An 18048-nucleotide genomic window follows, 5' to 3' on the forward strand; every position below is an offset into this window, starting at 1 on the left:
TTTCTGATATTGATCTACTGTTAATTTATTATAATTAAACGTATTTTACATTGAACATTAACTATATAAAAGAATAATATTTATTCCTTTACTACAATAATTTCTCTTTAAAGAATATATTGGCAAGATTGAAAGATTTCGAGATAGTTTATACATTACATAATTTCTTAAATTAGATTTATTGTAATTAAAAAAGTAACTTAATATATTTCAAATTCAAATTTGTTATCAAGATGGCGAATCTTGGTTCCGGGATGGATGTTTAAAAAATCTTAAAATATTTGGTATTATTATTTTCATCATAAATTTATAGTCAAAAAGTGTTCAGATAATAGATAATGGATTTTCAACTTATAAATCAGTGATTAAAAATAATCATTAAGTTAACAAAATTTAGTCAAACGAATAAAAAGCAATTTAACTTTCTCATTGCAAGTATTATTCTCCATTATTTAAAATTAATTATTTAAAAATTTGATATTCCACAGGACGTACCTTGAGATTGAAATATGTGCAAAAAATATACCTACCATATGAAATAAGTGAGTACATAGAACAATCATGAATAATAATTTAATTATAAGAAATAGTCTCTTGAGAATTATTTATTTTATTTTGGAAATGTTGATCATGTGTTCTACTTTTTAAAATTAAATTCAATCTACAATAAGTCTACTGATTACCAAAACTGTAGACAATCTTATCTCTTTCATATTTCGAATTTCACCTAAATAGAATATTTTTATAGCATTTTAAATGATATTTATAATCCTCAGTTACAGAGGATCATTGTTTAAAAGAAAGGGCATATATAGGTACGTTTCGTTAATTCAATCGTCAAAGCGTCAATCCGTTCGATGATGCATAATTTTAATCTTTAACGGTGCGGAAAGTAATTTTTCCATTGTCGTTTACTCCCGTGGTGGAAGTTTTGTGAGAGACCGTCTTACCATCTGGACCAACCATAGTATTGGAACTGGAACCTGAGAATACAGCAAAGGATCCTCCAGACGGTGGTGGTAGATTTTCGCCAAATCTAGATTCTACTCCAGGTGCAGCCTGTAAATATTAATATTTAATACATATACAAATACTATTTTTGCAAGAATCGTTAATAAAAATGAAATTTTATTAACAAGAAATGCTCCTGAACTGTGAATACGTAGAGGATGTCTCCTGATTAAAACGTAATTTTCGTTTGCCCTTATTATCGCCCTTAAAATTTCGGCCATACGATCAATTAATTATGTGTTTATGTATATATAAAATGTTGGAACTTACTGGCTGAATTGCACCAGCTTGATAGCCACCATCGGGTCCTAAATTAATACTGGAAATAGCGGAATGTGCACCTGGTCCGCCGAAACCTGAGGCGCCATCGGTGCCTATGCGATTGGTTGCTTCGAAGATTCTGTTTATAATTATATCATATTATTATTTAAAAAGTAATGGAACATTTATAAGCTAACCGCAGGAAAGTAGGTACTATAATTTCTTTATTATATAAGTTTAGAACTTATTTATGAATTTCATTTAGTGGTATGCGTAGTAAAAGAAATTTATTACTGTACACTTTAATAAAAAATAGTTTAAACTTACGCTTGTTGCTGACGTTGGAATTCAGCCTGGAGCCGTCTGAAATTTTCGTTCATTTGCTGTTGGAAATTGGAGTCGGGGAATGCAAAGACACTAGGATCAAATGGCGGTTCACCTGTAAAAATTAAGAAAATATAAATAAATAACTTGCAAAGTATAAGACTACTTGTCACAGCACGTTTCTAACAATTCAATTATTCAATACTAATTTATAATGAAAGGTACGTATTTAAAACAAAAGGAAAAAAAAACGAATAACACTAACACAGGTTTTCCCTATAACCTCCTTGTATATATAATTAATTAATAGAGCCTATTCTTATCACGTAATTGGCACGAACTGTAATACTTGTTCTATCGAAAATAAAAGAAAATGGTAGAATGAAAAGTTGAATGGTTTAACAAAATCGATTTCCGTTCATTTTCATTAAACACAATTTGTTTAAGTGCAATCATCCATAGAATTATATTTAGAAATTCGAAGAAGGATGCGAAAACAGCATAGTATTATTAAACAAAAAAGTATAACTGTATTTTCTAGTACATAGTTGCATTCGAAGAAAATGAAAAATGGAACCTGTTACACCACTCAACTTTTCCCCTAACTATCTTTGCTGATTTTCAATAAAACAAATTATTGCAGTTTCATTTAACATCTTTGGAATCAGCATTGTCCCTTAAATGTTAAAATAATAGAATTACAACTACTCTCTCTGATTTATTATACTAAGGTCACAGTCTATGGATCAGCTTAATTTATCAATAATAATGAGTTTCATAAATTTCTCTAAAATAAAATTATCACAGTGCATGCATCCAACAGATACTTCTTCGGACTAAGGATCCTGAGGTCAAGTGTGTCCCCTTCTATAGAACATTACCTCCTCCGTTGCCACCATATGGTCCCATGTTAGGCATATTTGGCACATTGGCCGTATTGGCTGCAGTGGGTTTATTTTCGACAAATCCTCCACGATAATCAACAATCGTTGGATTATTATAACTAGCGTCGTAAGGAGCTCCGCCCGATCCTGAGGCAGAAGCAGAAGCAGAAGCAGAAGCAAAGGACGATGCAGCTCCAGCACCCCCATTAGCTCCAGTGTACGTTCCCGGCCAGTCATAGTTACCCGGGCTTGGTATGGAGTTAATATTAGGATCACCATAAGGACTGTAAGGATTATACGGATTGTAAGGTGTGAAGGCGTTGGGTATAAAGAACGGCGGGAACATGAAGTTTGGAAATCCAGCATTCATAGGATCTGAACCTGGATTCGTTGGATTTGAGCCAGGATTCATTGGATTTGAACCTGGATACATTGGATTTGAGCTTGGATTCATTGGATTTGAGCTTGGATTCATAGGATTTGAACCTGGATTCATAGGATTTGACTCTGGCATTGGCTTCGACTCTTCAGGACCGAAACGTGAACCCAGACTAGGTGATTCTGAATCATCTGGCTTTTCTGTGGTCGATGGCTTCTTCGGTGTAGTCGTAGATTTAGTAGATCCACTGGGTTGAGCAGATGGACTAGAAGTCGTGGGTGTTGATTTGGGCTTGGTAGTTGGACTAGAAGTTGTGGGTTTTGGTTTGGGCTTGTTGGATGGACTAGAAGGCGTGGGTTTTGGCTTAGGCTTGTTAGGTGAACTAGAAGGCGTAGGCCTTGGTTTGGGCTTGGTAGCTGGCTTAGAATCTGGAGACTCTTCGGATTCAGGTGTTGTAGGGTCTGATTCAGGCGTTGTGGAGTCTGAATCAGGTGTCGTTGAGTCTGAATCTGGTGTTATAGATTCTGGTTCAGGTGTCGTAGACTCTGAATCAGGTGTCGTTGAGTCTGAATCAGGTGTTATAGATTCTGGTTCAGGTGTCGTGGATTCTGACTCAGGTGTCGTGCCAGTAGTACTCGAAGACTTTGGCTTAGGCTTTGTGGACCTCGGTTTAGGTGTCTTGGACTTGGGTGTCGGAAGAGTAGGAAATGAGAATTCCTCCTCGAGCATGGGAGACTCAGTCGTAGGGTCCGATTTCGTCGTAGGCTCATCCGTCGACCTGGTTGTAGGCTTTGCAGTAGGCGTAGTTTTAGTTCTGGGATCTGGTTTCTTCCTCGTATTCCGCGAAGAGGCAGTAATGGGTTCTGTAGCACTGGGACTCTCCGTAGCTTCCGAACTGTCGGTCTCCCGTTTTATCCTCGATATTCCAGTAAGTTCCGTGGCACTTTCTTGCGATCCACCTTCGTAGGTGAAAAGAAACAGAATACCATTTTTCGTTTTGTTAGCGATTCTCGGTAACACAAGTCACTGTGTGTCTGTAGTAACTATTTCGTACATTCCATGGTTACTGCTGGCATGCATTTTTAGACCTTTGGTTTTAGGAGATTACTTCGATAAGTTGCATGCATAGACGAGGAAAGACACTTTTAGACTAGACATGTATTATTTACATTGATGCTCTCTATCATTTGTTTCTTTAGATGCTTATTTCTTTTACCTTTGGAAAATTTATACGTTGACAAAGCATGCAAGAAAGATTATGCAGATACTCCTTTGATAAAAGACACAAGTACAGAAGGAAAGCTGGATGCAATAGAAGTAAAAGAAGAAGTGACCCAAAGGGGAATCACTAGCAAATTTACAATAATTTACAATAAAATAATATGTATTCATATTTACAATCAAATTGTGGCTCGCTCCATGGTCCGCCATCCGAGGGTTAAGTAAACTACATAGGTTTTTACATTACAAAAATATGATTTTCATTTATATTAACAATAAGTATTATATTACTATTATACCTCTAGATTTCAAGATTTTTTATAATTACTATTTATGTCATGTTTCTTATTTTACGACAGTTTAATGTTTCCAATCTGAGACTTTAATATGCCGTGAGGAGAATCCATTCCGGTTTCACAATTCTCATACGTAAACGACGAACTACAGTATGCTATTATATGTATACCTTGGAAAGTGATTCTCTATATGTATAAACAGAAACCGAATAAGGCATCTGTCAAGGCCAAATTGGAACAATATTTTCGGTGTATTAATGTCTGTTTGGAGGTTACAAGGAAATTCCATGTACAGTCTGCTTAAAATAAATGCAGGCAACAGAAAGCTGACTATTATTTACAACTTTTTGGAAAAGAAGGAAGGGCCTTATTTGATAACGAAATTTATTATGGCCATTTAAATTTCATTATTTACAACTGAAAATTACGTAAAAAGAGTTATCTTGGAATATGACATAAGTACGTTTCTTGAGGTTATTACGATGTAGCAGGAAATAAAATAGAAGCAAAGGAAGTAGAAAGTATCTCGGTAAGGGTCAAGGTGAAAAATGAAACGAGGTCATGGTTCGCAAACGTTGTGATAAATTATCTTTGCATAGCAATGTATTAATGGCACTACATGCAAAGAAGAATGCATTACATCAACTGCATTTGACGCTGTATGCACTTAAGAACATCGATAATCGATTATCGATTATATTATCGCGATTGAAAAATCTTCCGCTTGTAACATTACTTCGTCACACATATACCAATATTTGCTAAATAGTATCTTCTTCAAATTATTTGAAAATAGTTTTCAACACTATATTATGACTGTTGAAAATCTTTTATGCAACTGCATCTTTATAACTTTGAAAAAAATTAACATTCCTCATCATTATTCAATTTAATTTATTATGAAAGGATATGGATTTCCTTACAAGATAACATTTTTAATATTTCTAATTACTATCAAATTTAATTTTACTATAAATGGAAATGGATTCCTTGCAAAATAATAATTAAAAAATTGTAACATTATCAATTATTGAATACAATATTCTGTTTTATTTAAATCTGAGACACAGTGCATTAAAAATTTTTTTAAATTCAAATTGTTGTTACGAACATCTGCAACCTTTTAAAAACACTGATCAATCTATATGCACAATTATAAAATGTTCAACCTTGAGCTCGGGAAGTGTTGTCTGAATCATACTATACCACAATACAACTGCATAATATCTTTTTAATAGCTTCAAATTTTCTAGCATTCTTCACTGCCTATAAATGTTATCAGCTTTCATAACAAACTAATTTTAAAAAACTACAAGACGTATTTGTGCAGATATTTCTTTTCTTTTTTTTTCAGATAACCGATTCCGGTTTCGAACATCAGCCGATTCCTGTTTTTTCTTTTTCCATGGAAAAATATACGTGTGTACCACAAATAGCAGCTCAGACTTGTTTCACAACATAAATTCAAAGTCAGTTCCTTCAAATTTTCAAAAATTGTTATAATCGTTCTAAAATTCATTAACGTTTCACAGGTTCACAGCGCACTGTTAGATTCACAATAATTCTGAAATTCCCGCATTTTATTATGATTCAAATTCCCAACGATTACATAACTTATTGTTCTATACTATTCTTCTTATCCTTGGTGTAAGATGATTTCCTTATAAACGGCATTCGCTAGTTAAAACGTCTTTGGAAAGGTCGAGGAACGTGTCTAATCAGTCATGCTTATTATATACAACATTGAAGATAATGTGATTCATTAAATTAATTATTTCGTCGTAATTATTGTTTCATTGTTAACTCATTAAGGATCAAACACTGAATTAATGTATTTTTGCATATAACGGAATAAAAAGTTTATTATGCAAAATGTTTATAATCAATGCTTCACAGAAGTTTGTTACAAAAACCAGAAATACAACAAAGAAATTAGTTTATCATATTGTTACAAATATTTAAATTTTGATACAAATATTTATAAATGGAAAATTAATAAGTTTAAAATTATAAATAATTATCATAATTATTTATAAGTGGAAGAAGAAATAGGGGTAATAAAATGCTTACTCAGCTCCTTGGGATTTTCTTTCACAATTAGAATGTTGAAAAACGAAATTTAATAACAAAAATTAATTGCAAAGAAGTTGCAAAAGAGATAGTAATGCAACACTGATCCTTAATGACTGAAGTTTTAGTTAGGAATGCATGCACGTGTAGAAACAAGGTGTCAATATGTCCACGAAGAAGCAGTCTATGTACGTTTTCGTTTATCAACGAAGAAAAAAAATTTATTTCAATTTGTTTACTCACTTCGACGTGTTCTTAATAAAGGCGAACGAAGATCCGCAAACGAAGTTGCAACGCAAAGAAACAACAGTAACGTCAAAAGTCTGATGTCCATTTTATCGGTGATCGAACGGTTAAGGTTCAAAGAAAAAACAAAACAATAAAAACGTATACTTGTTTATCACTGAACGAACGCACAAATTCAAATCGATCCTATCGGTGTCGTAGTTTGTAAGAGAATGACTGAGGGAATTGGTAGCCTCGTCATCTTATATAGCATTCGTGCGCATCTACTTCCGTTTCTTGCTTCGGTTTTGACACTTGAACATGTGCGACGTGTGAAAAACGGCACGCTCTGTTGGATTTGTGAAAATTAATTATAAAACAAAGCTGAATGGCTTTTATAAACGAGAGATTAAATAATTTAGTATTTTCAAGATAATATTAAGGTTGCTAATTAAATTCATGAGTTTTACATCTTTTTTTTAAATATAGGTAACTTTTTTTTTAAATTTAATACATAAAGAATTTTAATTGAAATAAGCATCATTTGCGTTATTAATTTTTTGGATATATTTAGGGTGATTGTTTAATTTTTCTATGATAGAACAGGAGAAATTGTGTATTCATTTGCCAACCTTATATGCATCTTGTGTAATTAAGATAAATTACTTTGTATTAACAAAGCATTAGTACTTAGTATTTGTAAAACAAAATTATGGTTTAATTTTGCCAGTGAAAGAAATAGTCTTTCATTTTTAAAACAGATTCATGACAAATACGAGGTCCCGTTTGATTCCACTAAAAATGTAAATGGTATTCGACTATTTCAGAATTTATCAATTTATCGTATAAAGTTGAATCATTTTTCAATGTTATTGAAATTAATACCTCATGATGTGTTCACGTAGGTATTTGGAATTTAAAAAATTAAAAGCAGATATCTGTAAATAATAATTTATTCTTATAAACAATAATTGATCGTATTTTTTTTTTTAATTAAAAAACAAAATTTAGTTTCTTTCATTGTTTATTTCTAAAAAATATATATTTTTTAAGTCATGCTTTTAAAATTTGAATTACCTGTACAGTTTTAATAAGAATCAATGAAAGAGAATGAGTCACCAAAATTATCTAAAATATAAATTTGATTTCAATTCATTGTTACTGTCAATAATGAAAAACTGCACATGGTATTACTCATAAGTAATAATCGATAGATCAATTCACGATCGTCATTACATCCTGTTGCACGTGGTGTAACAATTGATTATATGCAGATAATTGTAGGTGTTCATCTATTGTTTTTTCGTAGACGGGCGAAATTGTGCCTAAGGATGAATAAAAAAATATTTTCTAGTTTCTCAATGATTCGATCGATGAATCGATTAGAATAACCCATAATTCTGTGGTTGATTGATTATTGGGTAGCAATCGACAAATTTGTACCTTTCGAACAATTTTCATAGAATCAATCGTAGAACAAACACGACGAAACATTACAGCATAAATTTCCACCAGGACTTCATGATTCTTACGATTAGTTACGATGAAATATGACGTATATGATTTAATTCTCATAACAATATCCAATTTGTATTTTTCCTTTCATTAAATTCAACAGAGTGTGCTGATATATTTTGGTATTTATTAATTTGTTAAGAAAAATATAAAAAGAAGCAAGAATTCTAAAAAAATTAATTTTGATGATTTTAACTCTCAGATGGCGGAATATAAAGAGAGCTCAAATTTTAATTTAAGTTTGTATTTCATATTATTTTCATTTTCTAAATTTTACACTGTTTCTCCGAAATAGGATTAATATTAAAAGTAATTTAGAAAAAAATAATATGAGTATTAATTATTACGTATTATGAAACTGGTATACAATCTTCATACTCAAGTGGTGGGAGGCCACAGGCCCATGTAAGTATATGGGACCCTTTTCCCTACATTGTCATTATTTCATAGGGATGTCTATGGGGAAGGATGAGAAGCCGGGGCATTATCATTCTTCCTAAGAAGAATGACTTGACTTGAAACATTGTATTAAAACAAAACAGTTCCGGGAGAAGTGCAGTGCCACTTGCAATATTCAATGGCAGCGGCCACTTCCGGTAGAGTGATGCAGTCACATTGTTAAGAGGTCGCTAACATTAAATACTATTGAACTATGACACTTCTTAATTAGAAAATAATATCATAAAAATTATTCTGTTAAAAATAAGAATTTTTATTGTAATTATCTATCATTCTAAAAATAAAATCTATCTTGTACTTTTTCATTAATATTTTCTAACCAACCTCAGACTAAATTTGTCTATCATTTAAATAACCATGAAAATTATATTTTTAAGATAGATATACATGTTCTTCGTTGTCCTTGATTGATTATTTAAAGAAATCAAATGTTTTATTTCAAATAATTAATTTTCAGGAGCTTCCATAATTGTAACAAGATTTATTTAAATGATAAAAATTTACCATTTTTTAATTAAGAAATTTATTAATTATATTTCTTGAAATTGAGAATGATAGAGGAAAACAGCTATCAAATATCGTACAGAAATTTGTAAAAGACATCTAATTCATGTTGCAAAATAGAAAAAAAGGTTGAAATTTATTGGTTTGTGAAGTATCTAGATATTTTCTTCAGATTATTCGCGAAAAAGTTAAAGAAACAGGAGAATGTTTCACAAAGTGATGACTAATATCTACAATTGTTTGTACAGATGCAACTGTACTTGATATTGGAACAAAGCACCATTCTTTTATTCTTCGCATCTGTTTCTGTTTTTAAGAATTAAGCATTTGAAATTGATTTCTGTACCACATTTCTATACGATACTGTTGTTTATATAACAAAACGTTCCATGAATTTAAAATCAAAATTGATATCATTTCTTATCAGTGACCCTAAAGATTATTTAATTTCACGTGAAAATTGCATCGAACAGTGTTTTCAGCAATTATAAGTGAGAAACAGATGATTTTACATAAATCCTTAATCGCTTGGTTGCCAGATATATTTCTTGTAAGATCGATTGACGCTGTCGGGGAATACCCAATCGCGAAAGTTGATTACCTTCTGCGCATTAATCTACAGATGCTTTGGACAGCAGGCTTGTTCCCTTTTGCAGAAGCGTTTATTGTGTTTGAAGGTAAAGGAGTACTATACGTCTGGCTCTCGGGTTCAATGTCAAGACATGTACCTGAGAACCCGAGAACCACGTTCAAGAATCACAATGTAACTACAGTAAAGTGTGCTAATTCTTTTCCGCACTTGGTTACATTAAAGAACAGAAGTAAACCAAAAATACTGTCATTAGCATAGTTAGAATTTTTGTATAAGACAGAGTGGGCTACATTTCAAGCAAAATGTATTGAAAATAGTAATTGGAATATTTTCATTCAAATAAGATGGAATTTTGAAATTTACTTTATTTGACAGAGATGCCTACTTTGATCGCGTGTGTACCAGTAGCAAAAATTGGAATATTAATTATAATTTTATGCTAGAACGCTAGATAAAAAATTAGAAAAACTTAAACTAAAAAGTAATTCAATGATAATCAAGACATAATCTTGTTAAATAATTTGAAAAACAAAAGTCTGTTAGTTAAAATCCATGACGTTCTTGTGATAATAATATTCCAGGTTCGAGTATGATGAAGAGTAGGTGACTAATTGTAAGATGTATGTTTAAAAAACAAGCATTACGAATCAATGAAAAACCGTGAAATGAATTGACAGATGTAATATCAATTATTTTACGATTTATAGTATGTTCTTATAATCGAGTACTATTTCATGGATTTTCAATGACGCATTTTAATATAGCAATATTTTTCCAATAATTAGAATTATTACAAATGATCAATATTTAAAGCCTAAACATATTTATGAATAATTTAATAGTACAACTGATGGGTTCAATTATATTAAAATTAATGACAAAAATTATGCAGAAAATCAGAGTACGAATTTCTAGGAAATTTTAAGTTAGAATTCTTTCAAGCAATGCTGTGTCGAACTCAGTTAAAATTGGACCTGGAACAAAAACTTAGGGCCCTCTCCATGGTCCGCTGTCCGAGGATTAATTAAGTTAACAAATATCTACAAACTTTCTACATGTATTTTGTTAACAGGCTTGTGAAATAAACAAATGGTGGTTCACTGAAAATCCCATTTCTTTCGAACGTCCGCGTCACCGCGTGATTGTAACTCCATTCGTCGAAGAGTATTACGTGGGTGGACACACGATGAATATCAATAAGGACTTTAAGGTCGTTCATACTTATTGAAAAAGGGCGGAGAACAGTCACGCCGAAGTCAGAACGTTCTCAGACATGGACAGGAGCATCCTTTACATTGTACCATTGTGTTTCGTGCTGCTAGCAGTATGGGCAGGTAAAAATATATTTTATCAAACATATTCTTCGTAAATGACAATTTCTTCTCTGAAGAATATATACAGTGCGAGTCTCGTGACATGACAAGATCTATAACTTGTCTACTGATAGTGTATCAATAATATCTGAATAACTATTAATTTTGTACCCTACCTCTTCCACACTTTTTAACGTAAAATTTCATACTTTATCAAAATTCAAGAAGAAATATTAGGCACCCCTTCAAAAAACTGAAAGTGACCTTCATATGTCGATAAAAAAAGTGAAATAACGAGAAAGTGATTGCAGCACTGCATGTGCTCCCAGAAGTTATGCAATTTTCGTTTGGAAAATTTTGTTTCTAGAGTGAATAATTTAGAAGTTATTTGAAATCGTTATGTTGTAAGACTCAAGGAAGGATTCACGATAAAAGTGTAACAAATGTGCCACGTGAAAACGTATTTCAATCCGTAGATGATCGTACTTCCCTTACAAAAGAAGTGGAACGACGATGGAATACACCACCGGAGCTTATACCAGAGCAACTCATCAAGACCTCTGATATGAAGAATGGACGATTGTTGTCTATTCCAATCGGAACAAATATCAACGTAAATGCGGGAAACAATGCGCATTCCTTAGGCTTTCAAATAGGGCCTGAAGGTGTTAGCTACTCTGAAAGCAACAGTTTTAATCGACCATTGTCTGAACTCACTGGGTATGTTGGTTTTTCTACTTTTATACAGAGATCCTTCGTGTATTATAAGTTAGAACAATTGATAGAATACTAAAATTATACCAAAATAAAACGTTTTCGTATTGCGTTCGCGTTAAGTACAACCTTTAGGGTATCCGGATATCTTGGTAATAGAACAAACACGAACATTTTCGTTATTGACAAATGGATTAACCGAGACGTGTTTGCTTTTAGGAGCGTTTCACAAAGTCAGTCGGTATCATTAGCCGCAGGATTAACTGGAGCCTCTGGTGCCGTGAGTCAAGCTGTCGGTCAACATCATCCTATACATGGTAATCAAGGCAACGTGAACAGTCACGCATTTGGTTTTGGCAATGCGGCTTCTTCTTCATCGGGAAATGTCCAAAATGGACATGCATCCTCAGCCGCTGCATCTTCTGTCGGTTCCACAAATTCTTTTGCCTCGTCAAATGCCGGTAGCAGCCAGTTCCCCGAAGAAACGAGCATCCGGTTTCCGGGACAAAATCAGAGGCCACCGGTTTGGACCAATATTCATCCAAATCATAATAACAATGGTAAAATGAATTTTTAAAATATGTCCTATATTTTATGTCACTGATATGTTCAAGGGTTTCATTAATTATTGTTAATTAACGATTGTTACTTCTTAGGCCATCAGCCTTCACGTACACCGAAATTGGACATCAACGTAAAACCGAATCGCGAACAAAATCGAGGACCAGTTATGTTACACGTTTCGACGCAACAACCTAGATGGGATAATAAACAGCCACGAATTCATATACATAAGTGGCATCCAAGTTACAGATGGTATTATGACGATGACATACAAAGATGAATACAAGATTAGAAAAAAACTTAATTTTAGAGAATTTCGCTTATTTCTTATCCATTGATTTGGAATAAGTTATTTTTACAAATAGTATTATAGTACAAGTATTATAGATATTTTTACATTTAGTGACATTTTTGTTGTAACATAATTACAAGAGAAATAGAAAGACCTTTCTGAATTTTAAAAATTAGAAAAACAGTCTTTTATTGTTTTTTTTTGTTCTATTAAAGGATAGATACAAAAATGTATGTAGAATGATAATAAAAATCATTTATCTACTTTCAAAATCCTCTTTCTTCCCTTTTGCATGTTTAAAATAATATTTCAGAAGAGCCTAAGTTTGTTTAAGGATCATTAGGTTGAGCATCCTGTTTCATTCGCAAATCACGTTCAGAGAATTAAATTCTGGCTCAGGTAAGTAGGCGAAGGAAAGAAGGAATGCCCAAGGTCAGATTATGGTCTTGAACTCATCGCGACATCTTTGGAATCACTGATAAATATCTTCTTTATACGGAGTAGAGCTCTGTTTTAACGACAATGATCGTCTGCACTGATTTATCAAAGCACGATAACTATAGATCATGGAATATCAACAATGACTGCAGTAGATAACAATTGCTACAGAGTTCTGTAAATTTATATTTGAACTTGCTTCAAAGTTCTAAAACTGTATAAATATTTCATTAATAATATTAAAGGTATGTCAATATAGTAATGGAATTCTTTTACATATCCTTAAGATATGCAAAATGAAAGATGTATATTTCATTCAATTAAAAAAAAGGAAAACGAACAGAATTAATTTGTACACCCAGTACGAGTTAAAGCAATGTGTATAACTAGCTGTATGTAATATCAATTGTTTTGTTTTTTTCAGTATATCCATTTACATTAATAAAGAAATATTCAAAGAATTAACTCTCTAAAATGACGACATTAATAATATAACTAATAATATAATGTAACATGCATATGACAGACAGTACGTTCACCGATTGAATTCAAGGCTACGACACTGACTCACGATTAACCATTGTGAGAGAAACTCGTAAAAACCGTACCTCGGATAATTAGGGTCTATTAGCAGCGGATACCTTTGAGTAGAAGCTGAAGAAGCTTAAAATCCTTTTATTAGATTTTAACATCTCTCATTTTGATTTCTAACAGAAGTCTCGGGATAAAACCATGTACATTTGGCATAACAAATTTAATGAAGATAAATATTTTGAATTCAGTGGCCTCCTGCTAATCTTCATACTAAACTGACACTAATGATGTTGCTTAATGATTTTGTTGAATTTGCATGATAAAACATAGAATTTAGAAGTGTCATTTTAATACGATTTAGAATAAAAGAACTGTTCTTTTATTGATTAAAAAAGTTAAGGAAAAATTTTAATACGTTTGATAGTTAAGAAAATTATTTTTTTACATCATTAGTTTATGTTTATGAGTTAAACTGCGCAGGTGATATTTCAATCATCAATAAGCAAGGTTGTATTTCCATCGATACTTCTAATGTATTTCCGGAATACAAGAATAGCAAGTGACGTAGGTTAATAATGAACAAACCGTATAAAATGAGAAAAATGATGATTGCACTTGGAATTTAATTAAAAACTTTTCCTATAACTTTTATGCAATATTTTGCAATGATCAATGAAAATGTAATAAAAATTTCATACACAAATTTTCATTATTACCTTAAGAATTTAAATACAATGAAAATTGTATTCGTATTTTTCAATTATATACTAAATTTTATAATATTTAATAATTAAAAATTATATTACTATTCTTCTAAATTAGTACACATGGAAATGTAATTTTCATTGTGGGTCATATAGACCCCAAAAGAGACAGCAGGGTCAACACACAAATATAATCTATTGTTTTCAATTTTTTACGAAAAGTTAATTATCTTAGTCAACTAAGATACCTCATCAGAATGATTCATAATGCAAGGGAACATTGCACGAAGTGACTAAGCTTGCTGCGATTCAGAAAATCCCCGTACACAAGTAAAGTATCTAATTTACCATTCGATTACAGGTGTAATTACATATCAAGATATTATCAGTGTTCGTCCACAATTAAGCCAATAAATTGTTTTTTGAGATCCAGTTTCTAGGAACACCGTGCAGAAAGAATAGGTGCAATACCTACTTACTTCTATTCTCCGTAACGCATTCAGTAAAATGAACAATTAACAATTATTGTACAAATATTGAAACTCGCTATTTAAATCACGCCAAAATCAATATCCAACTCGCTAAAAAAAGAATTCTCCGTAACCGTACATTATACCAATGTAAATTATTCGACTTTTATGTTAATTTTAGATTATGGCGTTGAAAGTTATGGCCGTTACTGTCAGAATTAATCTCAAATACTGATCTGAATAAAAGAGTAATGCTCTCAATCCTTCACATGTTCCAACCACTTATTCTAAGTTACTTATTTGCAATAACACATTTATACATAAAATATCACTGCAAATTAAATAAATAAAATTTTCTTTATAGATGCTTTATAAAAACATTATAAAAAAAATATATAAACGTATGTAAAATTACAAATTTTTATTTTTATAATAATTGATTGGAAAATGAAATAAATTACAGTTTAATCATTTTTTCAAATTAATAATTTGTCTAATTATTATTCATAAAAAATATTTTTGAATGTATTCAAGCTATTTGTTCAATTGTTATTAATAATGGAATATTTGTAAATAACCGTTTACATCAAGGTTTTGTTACTTAACAAATCACCCTAACGTGTGCACGTAAATGAGTTATGTACGAATGTGAAAAAATGTGAATGCAGGGTATAATAGGAAGACGACAATGACATAAATCAAGGTAGATTCATAGGATAATTGTAGCTCTTGTCAACTGTAAATTACTGTAGCAGTTCTCTTTGCTATTTTTATCTATACAACTACCTATTTTTGTTTACAAAATGTTTCAGAAACATCTTAATCAATTTTCCGAGAAAACATTGGACGTCTTTTATCAATGAAGTCACGTTGAATGTCACTTGGCAAATGACACTTGCAGTATGGTATATTATACTTATGTATTCAGAATATGATAATTTTATTTTGCAATTTGTTTCACAGTTAAGATCGCACGAAGTTCATGTTGTTATAGATCACTGAATTACTCTTAAGTAATTACGTTATATTCTAATGATAAAAACATGTAGGTATAAAAAAGAAAACATCAGTAATCTAGGGATCTTGCAAAATATGAAAAATTAAAAATATTATCAGATAGAAAAATAAATCATGGGGTATGTGAAGCTATCATTAACCCTTTCAGAATTAAAAGAGTTTATAATAATCAATAATTATAAAAATTGATGGACAATTTTTAAATACATACATCAATTTTTTTTTTTAATCATGACATACCCTGAAAAAATATGATGATCGAATTCCTTACTATTCATGGGTTGGATATGATTCTATAGGCCAAGGTTACGGGAGATTAAGATTCTAAAACAGTCAACGGAAAGAAAAGATTGCAGTAGCCTGTTTGAATACACACGGAACAATTTGTACGAATCACACGGAATAATGATCTCATCATTTTGTTTAGAAATGTATGTAATTCATCTGTCTGGGTGAAATAAAATTATAGCGATAGATGTGGGGAACTTTTTCCTTCCTGTCAGAATTTTAATCATCAGACAGGTGTAGTCATTTTGATTTATTTCAGGAAAGAAAGTTTGTTCCCTTATGTCAGTATGTATTCATATTTATGAATATTTTAACCCTTGAACAGCGAAACCTGGGTCAATCGTGACCCAAACTTGCAAAATATTTGCCATCTCATATTTTTTAACAAAAAAACATATGCACGAATTCGTCTTCCAAATGTTATTTCCAACCGCTCTTCTAATAATTTTTTAATATACACTAAATACGAGAAACTGACGTAAGAAATTTTAGCAATAAAGTGTTAACCAGCCTGACACTGGTAATGTTTTTCCAATTATCGAATATTCGATCATCACCCAATAACATCAATTTTCTGTCTCCAATTAATGACGTTTATGCATCATCTTATCAAACGCCGGGGTCAAATAGTCAATTTTTTAACTTCACTTCTCAGATGACATTAATTAAAAATGTACACTATCAGCAGAGTTCACGCAATGATTCCGTGAATCTACTACAACGAGCATGTATCACGAGAAATCGATGAAAATGGATATTCTTTCATTAAAAATATTACTTCTGCATTCGACCACTAATTGCACTACCTTTGATTGCATAACGCACGTCGTAATACAATATTAAACGTGTAGACCACGTTTAAGTTGAAAACAACAACATTACTGTGCGTATGAACGAACGGAACTGGAATTCCCGTGGAAAAACCAAAAAGGAAAAGATGGAACGGTAGTGGGCTGAGACAGCAATGGGGAGGTGAATTCACGTTACTCGGAATGTTATATAACTATGGATTGAGCGCGTGTGTAAAGATCGATAGCTATAAAAGCAGTAAGATGAAAGATTCGAAGCACAGTGCATCATAAGAGTTTTAAGCTCTTCACAATGGCTGACCAAACGTTCAGCTGTCTTAGGACACTGTTCCTACTTTCCTTTGTTACGGCCCTTTTAGGAGCACCAACTCTAGGTAAGAATACACACTCTATTGCAATGTAACCCTTTCTCTATTAATTCTAATTATAAGACAGTTCACGAGTCATTTACAGTATTAGAATTGATATACGTTCAAGTATACTTTTTCTCAGTTTCATTACTGGAGAATGTGCTTAGTGTTAATTTAAAAAAAATTAAATAACTTATTTTGTTAATAGCTAAAATAGTTAAATTTTGAAACATTTGATAATTAAAAATTAAATTATTTTTTTCTTTCTAAATTACATTTAATACTTAATTAGGATTTTGACAATCCCTACTTCCCCTGTATCACCATTTTCCTTAAGGAAACCGTAGTTGATCGTGAGTGCTTTGATATTGATTGAGGTACCTTAAGGATATTCCTATTTTTTCTTTCAATTAAAAAAATGAATAAATAATAATTAGTTAGATTGGTAGATATAATGTACCTCAGTTAGTAATAAGCTTCTTGTTTTGATGCTAATTTATATAGTCTAAGGATATTCGTCCGTTTTAATTACAAAAATAAATAACAATTGTTATATTTTAAAGACAATATCAGTTCAAATTCTAAGTGTATGTTAATGTATTTTTAGAAACGACGACAGTACCATCTTCCGAAGTGGAAGAGTATACTTTAGCGACCGAGCTGAAACCTCCTCCAGTACCGCAAGAAGAGGAGCATCAGTATCTATTTTTCGTAATAAATTTATATGGAGTGAAAAATGCAAGCGGTGAAACTTCGGACGAAATGTTCGAAAATGAAGTCGCACAAAAGGTTCCAGAATTATCAGGTAACCAAA

At 31.7% G+C, this 18048-nt stretch overlaps 4 protein-coding genes across 5 annotated transcripts in view; 2 read left to right on the plus strand and 2 right to left on the minus strand.

Annotated features, from left to right (window-relative positions):
• Nucleotides 1-6785, minus strand: LOC114878905 (proteoglycan 4-like). Its single transcript, XM_029193190.2, has 5 exons — nt 6690-6785; nt 2478-3818; nt 1600-1711; nt 1282-1411; nt 1-1059 (listed from the first exon to the last, which is right to left on the minus strand). The coding sequence occupies exons 1-5, from the start codon at nt 6778-6780 to the stop codon at nt 871-873; spliced, it is 1863 nt and encodes a 620-aa protein (XP_029049023.2). The 5' UTR covers nt 6781-6785; the 3' UTR covers nt 1-870.
• The window catches only part of LOC123987929 (gem-associated protein 7-like), a 26497-nt gene continuing 15138 nt past the window's right edge, over nt 6690-18048 (minus strand). Inside the window, exon 3 of the mRNA XM_046286302.1 lies at nt 6690-7020. The gene's annotated coding sequence lies outside the window, so the exon portion shown is untranslated. The remainder of the gene's footprint in view (nt 7021-18048) is intronic.
• On the plus strand, nt 10600-12896 carry LOC114878910. The gene is made up of 4 exons (XM_029193203.2): nt 10600-11075; nt 11531-11774; nt 11988-12328; nt 12425-12896. Exons 1-4 carry the CDS (start codon nt 11015-11017, stop codon nt 12610-12612), a joined length of 834 nt encoding a protein of 277 aa, XP_029049036.1. The 5' UTR covers nt 10600-11014; the 3' UTR covers nt 12613-12896.
• Nucleotides 17122-18048, plus strand: part of LOC114878906 (cold shock protein 2-like) — a 2963-nt gene continuing 2036 nt past the window's right edge. For both annotated transcript variants that reach the window (XM_029193191.2, XM_029193192.2), the window contains exons 1-2: nt 17122-17258; nt 17842-18039. In XM_029193191.2, the coding sequence (XP_029049024.1) occupies nt 17177-17258; nt 17842-18039 (280 nt within the window). In that variant the 5' untranslated portion in view covers nt 17122-17176. The remainder of the gene's footprint in view (nt 17259-17841; nt 18040-18048) is intronic.

The sequence above is a fragment of the Osmia bicornis genome, chromosome 6 (assembly GCF_907164935.1).
Source record: "Osmia bicornis bicornis chromosome 6, iOsmBic2.1, whole genome shotgun sequence".
In the NCBI taxonomy this organism is placed as follows: domain Eukaryota; kingdom Metazoa; phylum Arthropoda; class Insecta; order Hymenoptera; family Megachilidae; genus Osmia; species Osmia bicornis.